Source organism: Diplotaxodon limnothrissa, linkage group LG18, assembly GCF_057381915.1.
Source record: "Diplotaxodon limnothrissa isolate DT_005_m linkage group LG18, D_limnothrissa_male_GT1.1, whole genome shotgun sequence".
In the NCBI taxonomy this organism is placed as follows: domain Eukaryota; kingdom Metazoa; phylum Chordata; class Actinopteri; order Cichliformes; family Cichlidae; genus Diplotaxodon; species Diplotaxodon limnothrissa.
The window spans coordinates 25,267,992-25,282,514 of NC_140613.1; the positions used below are offsets into that span (position 1 = coordinate 25,267,992).

At 37.4% G+C, this 14,523-nt stretch overlaps 1 protein-coding gene across 1 annotated transcript; it reads right to left on the reverse strand.

Moving 5' to 3' along the window:
- Positions 1-2,829: 2,829 nt before the first annotated feature.
- On the reverse strand, positions 2,830-7,658 carry LOC146613751 (complement factor H-related protein 1-like). Its single transcript, XM_085377701.1, has 10 exons — positions 7,526-7,658; positions 7,256-7,432; positions 6,173-6,352; positions 5,915-6,091; positions 5,426-5,512; positions 5,223-5,264; positions 4,941-5,102; positions 4,682-4,852; positions 3,198-3,223; positions 2,830-3,016 (listed from the first exon to the last, which is right to left on the reverse strand). Exons 1-10 carry the CDS (start codon positions 7,578-7,580, stop codon positions 2,996-2,998), a joined length of 1,098 nt encoding a protein of 365 aa, XP_085233827.1. The 5' UTR covers positions 7,581-7,658; the 3' UTR covers positions 2,830-2,995.
- Between the last annotated feature and the right edge of the window lie 6,865 nt (positions 7,659-14,523).

Below are 14,523 nucleotides of genomic sequence, written 5' to 3' on the forward strand. Positions count from 1 at the left end.
CTTTGGCAAGTGTTGTTTTCTTTTGTTGTCTGCATAAATAAATACTGCAGAAAGTTGCTGTGCATCAGTGTGAGGTCTGCATGAAAGAATTTAAAGGAAAGTCAAGTCTAGAAATGCACTTCAGGACTCACTCAGGTAAGGAAGCAAAGGAAATAGTGTAAAGTGTCGAACTGTCAGATATGTCTGGGCTCGTCTGGTTGTGCACGATGGGGAAGTAAACACATGGCATTGTTATGAAGCTTATGAATAAGTTGAATAAGGAAAATCTGTAATGAGTGATCTATCTGCTTTTGTGGGTGTTAGGCTGCTTTTTTTAAAATTTGTTGGTCATACATACACTGCATCTGGAAAGTATTCATAGTATTTCACGTGGATGTATAGATGTAGCGATACCGAATAACAGCAACATCAGGAAGAAGGAACACGAGAAGCTGGAGAAGTACCAAGGGCTCAGAGAAGAGCTTGAGAAGATGTGGAGGGTGAAGGTAACAGTTGCCCCAGTGGTAATCGGAGCACTAGGTGTGGTGGCTCCAGCAGATCCCAGGAACAACATCCGAGATCTTTGTCCAGAAGAGGGCAGTCCTAGAAACAGTTAAGACGCTGCGCAGGACCTTTAAGCTCCCAGGCCTCTGTTAGAAGACCCGAGCTTGAAGGATAGACCGCCCGCAGGGCGAGAGGTGAATTTTTTTATTTATATGCACATATACATATATATATATACATATATATATATACATATATATATATATATATATACATATATATATATATACATATATACATATATATATATATATATATACATATATATATATATATATGTATATATATATACATATATATATATACATATATATATATATACATATATATATATATATATATACATATATACATATATATATATATATACATATATATATATATATATATATATATATATATATATATATATATGTATATATATATATATATATATATACACACACACACACACACACACACACACACACACACACACACACAGTACGATAAAATGTTTAAGAACCTTTTTTAAACATTCAGAAAGTGTTTTGATAATTGGGAAATTATTCAGTTTTTAACCCTTTAAGACCTACCATAGAACAAAGTCCGCCAGAGCTTATATTATATTTTTAAATGCTGTAGTGCAATTTTTGGGAGCATTTCAAGTTGCTATACATCAATACAACCATTATATATATTATATATATATATATAAAAACACCCAGCACGCCCCTGCGGGCGGTTTATCCTTTAAGCTCGGGTCCTCTACCAGAGGCCTGGGAGCTTGAGGGTCCTGCGCAGTATGTTGGCTGTTCCCAGGACTGCGCTCTTCTGGACATCTTCCACATCCTCTCGAGCTCTTCTCTGAGCCCTTGGTATTTCTCCAGCTTCTCGTGTTCCTTCTTCCTGATATTGCTGTCATTCGGAACCGCTACATCGATCACTACGGCCGTCTTCTTCTGTTTGTCTACCACCACTATGTCCGGTTGGTTAGCCACCACCATTTTTTCCGTCTGTATCTGGAAGTCCCACAGGATCTTAGCTTGGTCATTCTCCACCACCCTTGGGGGCATCTCCCATTTTGACCTCGGGACTTCCAGGTTATACTCGGCACAGATGTTCCTGTACACTATGCCGGCCACTTGGTTATGGCGTTCCATGTATGCCTTGCCTGCTAGCATCTTGCACCCTGCTGTTATGTGCTGGATTGTCTCTGGGGCATCTTTACACAGCCTGCACCTGGGGTCTTGCCTGGTGTGATAGACCCCAGCCTCTATGGAGCTTGTACTCAGAGCTTGTTCTAATAATAGAGACATTTAAGAGGCTTATCCCTCAAAACTGTAAATACAAAAAAGTTGCTCAAAATAGTTTCCTCCCACAGGAAATTTATTTTGAGTGTCTTCATAGTTTTATTTTTGAAATACACCAATTTTTATATACTGCAGGAAAAACGAAAATAAATATTATACTGCAAATTTGCAAAAAAGCAGCATATGCATCAAAATAAACTATTTCCAGCAGTGCAATATGAGTCCTAAGCATCCCAGAAACGACACAGAAAGTCATAAAGTCAAAGATAACTTTTAAAAACACCAGTATAGACTCATGAGGCCCTGATGGTAAAAAACTACATTTCCGCGAAAATGACGTCACTTCCGGTTTCGGGCAGGTAATGGCGGACATGCAAAAGTTTGCACTGATGTCTATTCCAATGTAGGAAGTGTTACAAACAGCTGATCGGATTGGCAAAGCGTGTTTCTGGAATATTATGTTTTTGTTGCTGCAAGCGCTTTTTCTGCAGTTTTTGCAAAGCTATATGTGGAAGGAAACTGTGACCTAGGACAAGCTGATGGCATAAGATGTAAGTACAACTCCTCCGGTTTCATATGCAAAAAAAATTATTGCGCTAGCTTAAGTGGTTGCAGTGCTACCAGGATTTAAAAATAGTTACGCAAAACAGAGCGTGCCCGCTCCGACCGGCTTTAAAGGGTTAAAAACAGTAAAGAAATAAAAACAAAGTTATTATTTTTATGAGGCTTTTCCCGTAACTTTGGTCAGAACTGTTTGACAATTCGATAGTTTAAACATTCTTCACATTTGTAAAAAGTGATGAAGTTTTTCTCAAACGTTTTGCCATGATCTATAAATCAAAACTGCAAAAACAAACAAACGGCAAAGAGAAATGTGTGAGTTTGTAGGTGTATGACTGTCTGGAGGCTCCAGAAAAGAAAACCACATGTGAGAACTTTCAGCAACTTGTCACCCTGAACAGGAACACCCTGAAATCAAGAGCAGCAGGAGTAATGATAGTAAATACTGAGACTTTATTCAGTTCACTGGTGTTTGTTTCATATATGAGCACACAAATCATTTTCTCTCACACTCTCCAAGATGACAATGAAGATGTGATGATGTGATCATATGTCAGGTGTCTCCTTTAAAAGCTCCAAGGTGGTGATCAAATCCTCAGCTACAGATGTGCTTTGCACCTCTGGTTAGAAGAAAATATATTTTGTGAATAAATTACAAGTGTAAAAACAAAAAACAAGAAAACACCCCCCCCCCCAAAAAAAACAAACAAACAAAAAACCAAGATGTGTTTCTTCATATGAAAGCTCTTTAAATGACAGATCAGAGCAATAACAGCATTTCTTTCAAAGAGGAACACTCACCACTGCATGCTCTGCCCAGTTACAACCTGTACACAGTGATGCAGAGGCTCAGTGTGAACACTTCAGTTACTTAACATTTGCAGATGAGGTGTGTTCAGTTTTCTACATGTCTACAAGTTTCTACAAAGTTTCTATAGAAGTGGATATGTTTGTTTACAAAATAGTCCCCTGGTTACATAAGCATGTATGAGTAAATATTTCTAAGCATAAATGACAATCCATTATATAAACCTGACAACAGCTAGGCTTAAATCAGTGCTCTTCAGATACTAAACAAATAAAACACACACACAAAGCAGGAGCAGTTTTGATGGTAAAATCTGAGACTTTATTCAGTTTGGTGGTGTTTGTGTCTCAAATAAGAGCACACAAACCATTTTCTCTTAAATTTTTGAAGATGAAAATGAAAAGCTAACACAGGCTGTGACGATGCGATCATAAGTCAGGTTCCTCCTGTAAAAGCTCCAAAGTGGTGAGCAAATCCTCAGCTACAGGTTTAGTCACACAATCCCTGGTTAGAAGAACAGATGTTTTATGAATAAATGACAAATATAATTTTAAAATGTAAAAACAAAGGAGAAAATAACGAAAGTGTGAAAACTAAGTATAAAAGTCAAGATGTCATTCTTCAATTGAAACATCGTTAAATCAGAGCAATAACAGCATTTCTTTTAAAGAGGAACACTCACCACTGCATGCTCTGCCCTGTTACAACCTGTAAACAGTGATGCAGAAACTCAGTGTGAACACTTCAGTTACTTAACATTTGCAGATGAGGTGTGTTCAGTTTTCTACATGTCTACAAGCTGCTGACAGTTTTTTATCAGGTTTGATAATTTGTTTAATCGACTTTACTGGGATACTGTTTAAATCACTGCATGAGGCAGAAGTTTCTATAGAAGTGGATATGGTTGTTTACTAAATAGTCCCGTGTGTTTACACGAGGCACAAAGTAAACAACATATTTATCAGCCTCATTAAAGGTGATCACACAGTAAACTCTGTTTAAAGCTTTCCTGTGTATGTTAAAGAAATACATATTCATCGGGTCTATAAGATCTATTGTGTATATCTGTTACTCATTTTAATAATTTCCACATCACAGGCATTAGTGCAGGGAAAGGGAAGCTGTCAGGGCGGCAGCATACACTACAAGGTGTGACAGGTGCCTGTGCAGTACTTCTGGTGACAAGTAATGAAGGCAACAACGAATCAGTGAATCAGCAGAGTTGCTGCAGTTTTTTTCTGTGTGTTTAAAGGAGTTTAAAGTTGTAAAAGCTTGGTTGGATATGACGACACACAGAGACATTAAGTGCTTTTAAAATGTAGTTGTTATTAAAACGATTCATGTTCAGTTGTTTTATTTATTTCAAAGTTTTCTTTCTTATAGGTAATAAAAACGTGTTAACATGTAGGCAACACAGCACTGAAAACTCTTTTCTGACTGACACGTTCAAACATAGAGAGTTTACAGTAATACTTACAGTTAGTTGCCTCCACTCTTCCATTGATGCATCGAACCTTAGAATAATGTTCAAACGACCAGCTGTGTGGTTTCACACACTCCACGCTCTCTTCCTTACCATTTTCTATGTGCACAGTTCCCACAGATTTGTATTCAGGATTGTCATTGGTGTTGACAGCACAGAAGTTAGCTGGACACAAGAAACAACCATTAAATTAAAATTTCTCCCCAACGCTTTAAGAGATCCTTAAAAATGATTATCATTGATGTGTTTATACCTCTGCACTCAGGTAAGTCTGACCACATGCCACTGCTGATACACTTCACTCTTCCTGGACCCACTAATCTGTACAAATGTTGGCATCGGTATATCAAATAGTATTGTGAAGTTTGCTGAGCAACAGCATTTTCAATAACAGGGATGTTTCCGCAACTTTGAACTGAAATGAAAACGCAGGAATATTTCTGAAAACATACCAAACTGTCGCTGAGGTAATGCACTTAACATTCTGATTGGTCAGCATGAATAAATTCAAGGAGAAAATAATGTACTTATTTACTTGTTGTATAACGAAGACGTGTGTCTCTCTCATTTGAAGATCCTGAAAGATACAAAACAGTTATTTTGCTTTGAGATTAGGCCAATTTGAACATTTTCTCTATTATTATTTTATAAAGTTTGTCAGTCATTTTTATGTTAACAAGGTATTCATGCTAGAGAACTTTTAACCCCCACTGAGACATAATGTAAATCATAACCTACCTCCATGTCCTGGCTGTATCACACTGCCGTCTCCTGTTTCTGTAACTGTTGATTCAGTATGTTCACCACCTGGTCTGGTTTCAATCTCTGTCAGAGAGACAGAAAATACATCACATATTCTACACACACTACATATGCATCCAAGAACTTTTACTGCTCAAAAACACCCAGAAATAAAAGGATAAAGTCACTGTAATATGTATTAAATTTCACTATGAACAGCAGAAAAGACTGTAAACAGACACTGACAGTCCACTTCCTGTTTAAACGTGCATCATTTGTAGACTGTAAACTTCGATTGATTGCAGACTACTTATTATTTTTTATTTATTATATTTCTGACCACCTGATCATTCACTAAACATTCTCATTCATTTGTGCACTGATACAAGTGTCATGTAATCAGTTGTTTTTAAACTTACTGTGGATTATTGCCAATTCATAAAAAGTAAATACATAAATGCAGATCTCATTAAACAGTCAGCTTACTGCATGTTGGCACTGCTGTCCAGTTTCCCTGTATACAAACAGATTTCTCGGTGTGTGCAGTGTATCCATCTTCACACTCATACTGCACTTCTGAACCTGGTGCAAACACTTCCTGGTATCCATGAATGATGACTGCATGGGGGATTTTAGGAGGTGCACTGCATGCACTCATACTTCCTGTAAAAATAAAAAGTCATGAATAGAAGCAGAAAAAAAGTGTTGAACAGCTAACAGGAGTCAAACATGTGGCAGACTTACTCTCACAGACTGGTGCAGAGGACCATTTTCCATTTCCACAGGTAATGGTGGTGAAGTGGTTTTGGTGCTCAAATCCTCCATCGCATGTTATCCTTAGTGTACTTCCATCCTCATACCAGCTGTTTGAGTTTTCAGGGTACTTTCCATTGGGAATAGTTGGTGGAAGGCAGCTGCTTTCATCTGTGGAAGAACAGACCAGAGTCACCATCAACACTTTGAGATTTCACAGAGTAACTTTTACATTCATAATTAAAACTTTCTGACTGCGAACAGCAACATGTCGCATTAAATGTTGTGAAGAGTTAATTCAAGGAATTACTGGAAGAAAGTTTTTTTTAATTGTTCCTTTAAATCTGAGGAAAACCAGACAAAAGTCACCATCAACAGTTTAACAATATTAACTGTTGGGGTTCAGGGTTAGTGTAAGTGTTCATAAAAGTCACGATCAATGACAAATTCCCATCTTAACCATGAAGACAAGCAACATGTATTTTCTTTTTAATTATAATTTATGTTTTATTGGTTTTCTTATTTATACAACATGAACAACAATACAACTTAATCACAGTGGAGGGGAAAAAAACAAAACAAAACAAATCAAAACAACAAAAAAAGAACAAACAGACAAAAACAAAACAAAACAAAAAACCTAACAAACACGTATTTTCTTGGAAGAAATGCAATTTTCTTTTATTCGTGGCAGAATGATTCTTGACAGGCTTGGACTTCTGTGATTTGTGGTATTTAACTTTAAAACTCCACAAACAGCAAAATGTGTCCCTGCATGAACGGTTAATTCAAAGAGAATTAGGAGTCCCAAACTCTGATTTGTATGTCCTGTACCTCATAATATTATTTTTTATTTAGTTTATAACTTTTTTAGAGTTAAAATGAAAGCTTCACCATCCTGACATAAGATTGAACATTGTCTTTATTTGCTGATCAGTCTGATTTTTAGCTTATTTCTTATGTTTTGAGACAACTGATTACACAATCTTTTAATAATATATATATATATATATTTATTTAAGTTTTTAAGCACATTTACCATTCCCAGTATAGACATATATATGTAACACTTACCTATGCATTGTGGTTCATGAGACCATTGCCCATGTTCACAGGTACTGGTTGCCCACCAACCCTCCACTACAGGTTTATATCCGTTATCACAGGAATAAGTGATCGTGGTTCTGTCAGAGTAAGTCTCTTGTTCGGGGATAAAATAACCATGAAGCCTGGGAGCGTCACAGCGCTGTGCTGAAATACAATAAAAACAAACAAACAAGCCCCATAAAAACGCACATTAGATATATAACCAACAACTTCAAATAAATAAATAAATGTCCTCACCGAGAAGCACTCCAGGAAATAAAATCAGGACAAATCCAAGAGATCTGAGACACATTTTGCAGGAATTAATTCACAAAGCAGAGCAGAGTAGAACCTTGTTCTTCTGAACCAGTTAATAATTAGTCATCAAAGCCTAAAAGTTGGGAAACAGTAAACAAACGGCTGAGTAATTCTGGCTGCTGTTGAAATAAATTCACAAATAGACACTGCGTGCACATTTTATAAATGTATAAAGCTTAAATTGGGGTCCTTACAAATGCACACAAAGTACGCAGACACACATTTTGTACACATAGTGAACGTTAAGAAAACACCGCTCAGTTGGAACTGCTTGTATTTATTTCTTTCCTCCTGCATTTGTCAGATAATGTTTTTGTACAAAAATCTATGAGGTTATTTACAGTCCAGATTTCAAACTGACTTCCCGGACAGCCGTAATCAGAGTTCAACATTGTGAAACATCAAACAGCAGCCACGTCAACGCACAGACGTTCAGCAAAGACTGAATCCTAAAGCCAGAAACAAAACAAGCAAAAAGGATGTTGACTGTGTTCAGTAATATTGTTATCATGATATTTGTTTTGCGGTGAAAGATTCAGTTCTTATTGATCCTTGCATGCTCTCTATATTTTCTTTTGAGGGACATGTGTTGGGTAGATTGAAGTAAAATTAAGTAAAAGGACAGCTGTTTAAAAAAACAAAATAGTAATGGATGAATTACATATGAGTTTTAGTTTCCTACTATTCTCACTCTATTGACAGCTGGCTGAGAGCTCGGAGCTTTCTCTGGATAAATGTGACATCTCAGGGGAATCACAGGACAGCAGTTTATATAAATTGTTAGATCCTGACACATCGCTATGCTGATGAATATAGGCTTTGTTACAGCGTCTTAAAACCTGTGCATCATTTTTATTAATTACTATTAGTTTGTTGTCAGCGTGCTCTGCAAGGCTGCCGGTGTTTATTAAATTCAGTATTACATATTAAAAGAATCCAACATTAATCTTGTGAAGTGTGTTTGAGTCTAATTCAGGGATGTCAAACTCATCTTACATTGTGTGGCACTATAGCCCACTGATCTAAAGTGGGCTCGACCAGTGAAACTGTCCATCGGTGAAAATAAGTTTAGTTAAAAATCAAAGCACTGAGACGTCGTAAGAAAGAAAAACAAACGACTATTTGAACAGTACAACTAAGTTTTTCCACATAATAAAAAAATGCTGCTGTAATGAAATAAATATTTCAGTGATACTCTTTGAGCATAAATTGGAATAAATAAATGTGTAAAATGACCAAAGAAAATTGGCTGATTAAATTAGCTCGTTGCCCAGATTGTGCAGTAATTATAAAACAAGAACGTTTCTGTGAATTCAAAGAAATTGTCCTATTTCTATGGGCTCAAAATGTGGTCATAAATATTTTGTACTTGTAAAAAAGATTTGTATGTGTAAAAAAGATTTGTGTGTGCGTAAAAAAGATTTGTATGTGTAAAAAGAATTTGTGTGTGCGTAAAAAAGATTTGTATGTGTAAAAAAGATTTGTGTGTGCGTAAAAAAGATTTGTATGTGTAAAAAAGATTTGTGTGTGTAAAAAAGATTTGTGTGTGCGTAAAAAAGATTTGTGTGTGTAAAAAAGATTTGTGTGTGTGTAAAAAAGATTTGTATGTGTAAAAAAGATTTGTGTGTGTAAAAAAGATTTGTGTGTGCGTAAAAAAGATTTGTATGTGTAAAACAGATTTGTGTGTGCGTAAAAAAGATTTGTATGTGTAAAAAAGATTTGTGTGTGCGTGAAAAAGATTTGTGTGTGGACTTAGAAAAAAAACCCCTGCAAGTTACAAGTACGGATTTTGACCCTATTTTTCTTCCTTTCATCTGATTGGTCAATGTCATGTCAATCACAAATGTAACAATCCAATCAGAGAACAGATGGGTTTGGCTGTCGAGGGGCGCTTTTTTTGAACTGCAGGTCTTTGAAGGGAATAAATACCCTTTTACGTGCCAACCCAGCGTTTTCCGGACCGCGGGGTGGGGGCGGGCAGTGTTTTGGAAATGACAGTCTTCATTACAAAGCTTTCTTCGTTATGAATTAGCATACATGTTTTTATTGAACATTTGAAGAACTAGCAAAAAAAACAAACTCTTGTAGAGGACATAAAGTCAGAGATAGAAAAGACAAGGAGCAGGTGCATCTAGTACAGGTAGATCTGCTGCAAAAACCCACAGAGCCCAGCAGCCAGCGTAACAAATTCTGGATCCTTTGCTTTTAGTTAGCAGTTAGCATTAGCAGCACATCCTGCGTCCGATGTGAAAGGACTTTTATGCTGCGCACTGTGACTCACAGCAATGGTCCTGGGTCAACCCTGACTTTGTGTTAAACTAATCCTAAAGTAATAATGGTATTTCTAACCACTGATATACCACAACTTTTTCCTTTCAACAGCTACTGAAAGTTAGGGGACCTAGCTGCTATCAGATATTTATATAGCGATCCTCCAGCTTCAAACTGTATCACCCTTCAAGGACCTGCAGTTCAAAAAAGCGCCCCTCCGACAGCCAAACCCATCTGTTCTCTGATTGGATTGTTACATTTGTGATTGACATGACATTGACCAATCAGATGAAAGGAAGAAAAATAGGGTCAAAATCCGTACTTTTTTTTTCTAAGTCCACACACAAATCTTTTTTACGCACACACAAATCTTTTTTACACATACAAATCTTTTTTACGCACACACAAATCTTTTTTACACATACAAATCTTTTTTACGCACACACAAATCTTTTTTACGCACACACAAATTCTTTTTACACATACAAATCTTTTTTACGCACACACAAATCTTTTTTACACATACAAATCTTTTTTACAAGTACAAAATATTTATGACCACATTTTGAGCCCATATATTTTCTGGGCCCACTAAAAAGTTTCTATATACTCAATATTGAAAATATTGAAAAGGCATGAATTTTCAAATGTTTCCTTTTTTAAAATTTATTACTTAATTACTTTGGTGGACTATGAATAGCCACAGATCTTTATCAGCTGCTTATGTCAGCAACCTGCTCTCTTCTGCCCCGGGTGATGATGTCATCAAGCTGCTCTCCTCTGCCGCTTACAGGTCCGCTTACTTAAGATACCTGGAGCATAATCTGGAATAAACTGGAACTAATGACCATAGTTTAACAAGTAGTTTTTATTTAATGAAATAAATACCTCAAGTGGAAATAGAATAACATTTTTAGACTGTTGCTTCTACATTCATAATGTTATAATCTTTAAATGTTAACTGTTTTTCTTTTTTTTAATACCTTGAGCTGCAAGAAGATGGGATGAACAGCAAGTTCCACAGAAAGCCGTGCCTACCGCACACTCCAACTCACAATGAACGATGCTATGAAACACCCAACTGCTGATTCAGTCATAACTAAAGCAAGAAAACTGGTACATGCTGTAAGAGATGATCAAAAGGTGTTGCAAAACTCTGTTTTGGGATTGTACCACTCATTGGAACAGTACTTTTGACATGTTGTGACGACTGCTAGAAACCAGAGCTGAACTAAACCAACTGCTTGAGTAGCTGGGGACGGACACACACACAAGTGATTGGGCCCTTGAAGGAGACGTCTGGAGAAACGTCTTTTTAACAGATGAGACCAAAGTGGAGGTTTGGCCATAATGCACAGCAGTACCTTCAGCAAAAATCAAACACAGTCCAAATATTTCAACCCAAATGTAGAGCATGCTGGTTTAAGGGTGGTGATTTGGGCTTGTTCTGCAGCCACAAGAGAGAGGCACCTTGCAGTTGACGAACTCCTCTGTATGCCAAAGTTTTCTAGCGTCAAACCTGAGGCCGTCTGTCTGACAGCTAAAGCTTCTCCTAAGTTAGACCATGCAACAGGATAATGACCCCAAGCACAGCAGCAAATCTACAGAATGGAAGTCCAGACCTTAACCTGACTGAAATGCTGTGTATCAAGGATTGCTTGCAAATGTCAATGAATTGAAGCAGCTGAAGTTAGTGCTGCTAACTGCTGGATTTATAAACTACTCAGTCATAGAATGATTGCGACACTGAATTAAAACACTAAATGTGATTCAGATTTTTTTCTTTTGTATATGTTATTTTACATCCAGTGGTTAATTTATGCTAAGGAGTATATATTTTCATTATGGTTAACAAAATTTCGGTATAAAATCTGGATTTAGATACATGTAAGCCTCTTGTGCATTTTGTGCCTGGCGCTTGCAGTGATGTACTGTCACATAAGCCAATCCTAATTACACAATGAGTGTAGGGGTGGGCAATATAAACGATATACGATAGAAACTATATAAATTTGGCCAACGATAGAGATTTTGACTAGTGATGGGTTGGTCGCGAACGAAGAGCCGGGTCCTTATCGCGAGCCATGGGTTTTTGTTTTTTTTTCTTTCTCTCACCCTCTCTCTCGCACTTTTTTCCCGCTTCACTCAGCATGAGCCTTGTGCTTTACGCTGGGAAGAGGGGGGAGGGGCGGTAGTTACACTCAATAGCACAGGAACAGAGCAGGAGGGAGAGACAGAGAAAGAGCCAGGGACAACAACGTCACATTAGAAAGGTATAGTAATCATCCACAACTATTTTCAGTTGCAGATGATAAAGGATTCAGAAAGTTTATTTATGCAGGTCCATATGACAGAGAATATGCATGTTCTTTTTGTTTTCATATTATAATTTATATTTAATTGTGTTGTGGTTTGCAGTGTTTTGTGTTGTTTCACTTTAAATTTGTAAAAGGAAAAAGCTGAAAATTTAAATAGTTCAAAGTTGAACTGGGAATAGTTGATTTTTGTATTATATGATTTATTTATTACATTTTATGTGGAGTGAATAAATAAAAGTATATTTACGGTGGCCCCTACAGACAAAGCACATACAAACTTCAAATCACGTACAAACTATGAAGCACGTACAAACCCTGAAGCACGTACAAACTCCAAAACACGTAAAAACACGTACAAACTCCAAAACACGTACAAACTCCGAAGCACGTACAAACTGCAAAACACGTAAAAACTAAGAAGCACATAAAAACTCAAAACACGTACAAAAGACAACAGAAGTGCTCTAGGATGCTAGGGGCAGTGTTGAGCTTTTGTTACCTAGTGGCTACACAAGCCAGCAAGTACCAACGACCTGATTTGGTGTGTGGTAGTAACAGGTAAATGAACATTTCTTTTTAAAAATTATTTTGTTGTTTTGCTCGCAGCATTTTCTTTCCGATGAGTTCTAAATAAATTCATATCTCTCTTAATAGGCTTTTAGTGTATTTTGAATGCGCTGAGGTCATAGATAATTAGATAGAACATCGTAATGTGTGATGCTATAGAATCACGTCATGTTGACGGAGTAGCTTATTATTTGGCATTATTGCAGGCAAACCAGCATATGAAATATGAAACAGAAAAGAAAAGTATGTTTATTTCTTTTATTCAAGATCTGTTCACCTGTACTTAGCAAGTACATACACATGAAATGCAAACTATTTACATGGCAACGCACAGCTGGCAACCTGGCTGTATCTTGGTCATATGGTCAATGTACTCACAACATGGAGGCTTAAAAACGGCTAAATCTTGTACCCAACCGTTTGTGAACTAGATGTGTGTCTCCAGGGATTTATAATTCCGAAAATGATTCGCCGTGTATGCGCTGACTCCACAGACCGGGTAAGCGAAGATATCGGGATAGGACAACGGCGGTAGGCTGTCTGGGTTTCCACTCCACTGCCTTATTTCATATGGGTCCACATTACCGATGCACGCTATTTTTTCCAAGTACCATCTCTTGGCGTCTGGGCGCAATCGGTCGCGATACAGCCCTTTGTCTTTTGCGTTGATTTTAAGCAAGGTTCTGCCAGTCCCGCTTCCAACACAGTGTGTTTGTTTTGATTTGTGGCCTTCTGACATGGTGCCGCGATCCCACAATGCACTGTGGTGTGACGTCAACTCCAAAGCCCTATTGCGATAGCGCATGTTGATGATGTCCTCAAGCTGCGCCTGTTTTGGTCGAAAGCATGGCGGCGGCTAAAACTATTATCGTCTGCAAATTATGGTGACAGTCATAGCAAAGAGATGAAGCACTTTTGAAATATGGGGAAAGCCAAAAACTGCGCTTCCTCCACTTCCGTAACATTGATTCATTAATGTTGAAATCTCTCGCAGCTGTTCTGTTCCCATATTGTTGCAGTATATTAATTACTAACCTTGTATTGTGGATGAATAATCTCAGTTGTTCTCCTGACTGAAGTTTGGCCCCTGTATCCGGTTGTTCAGTCTGACGTCACTAGCCGTGTCTGGACCTAAACTCCGCTGCAGGTCCATATATCAAACGATCACTATAGCATTATTGAGAGTTGAAAAACTGTCTAAAGTCTTTCATCTTTAATAAAATGATTAGCGTTCTGCTCTACCAGGTGTAACAATTGAGTTTAACATCCAGGCATCCATGAAAACGGAATTTATGACATTTAACGGAGTTAGAAGTTAGCAGGGAGTTAGCTCGCTAGCTTCTATCTAAATACAATATAGCATGTCCTGACTGCAGGGTTTTGGAAACAAATTAAAACGTACAGCTCTGCTATCACTTCCAGCATAAATGAAGACAGAAAACAAAACAGCAGTGACGTTTGTAGGGTTACTGAAGTTGGGCTAGCTGGTATATAATGATGTGCTACGTGACCGCTAGCAACACAGCTATGTTAGCATAATATAAACAAGCTAACTTTTTTTCCACTCGATAAAAGTTAACGTGAGTGTTCTCGGTGGTCAGGAACAAATGTAATCGCATGGCAGGATGCTGTAAAAGGACCAAACTTCAGCCAGGAGAACAACTGAGATAATCCATCCACAATACGAGGTTAGTCATTAATATACTGCTGCATGGGCTGGGCTGTAGTTACATCCTAAGGGTTTAAAAACTGAGCTTAAACAAATGATTAGCGGTAATAAAA

What these genes read in the sequence shown, in the direction of transcription:
- LOC146613751 (XM_085377701.1), bottom strand. Translation starts at nt 7,580, where the DNA reads ATGTGTCTCAGATCTCTTGGATTTGTCCTGATTTTATTTCCTGGAGTG. An exon ending in ATTTCCTGGAGTGCTTCTCG is followed by an intron (nt 7,433 to 7,525) that starts GTGAGGACATTT and finishes ATTGTATTTCAG; the next exon opens with CACAGCGCTGTGACGCTCCC. An exon ending in GATACAGCCAGGACATGGAG is followed by an intron (nt 5,265 to 5,425) that starts GTAGGTTATGAT and finishes TGTATCTTTCAG; the next exon opens with GATCTTCAAATGAGAGAGAC.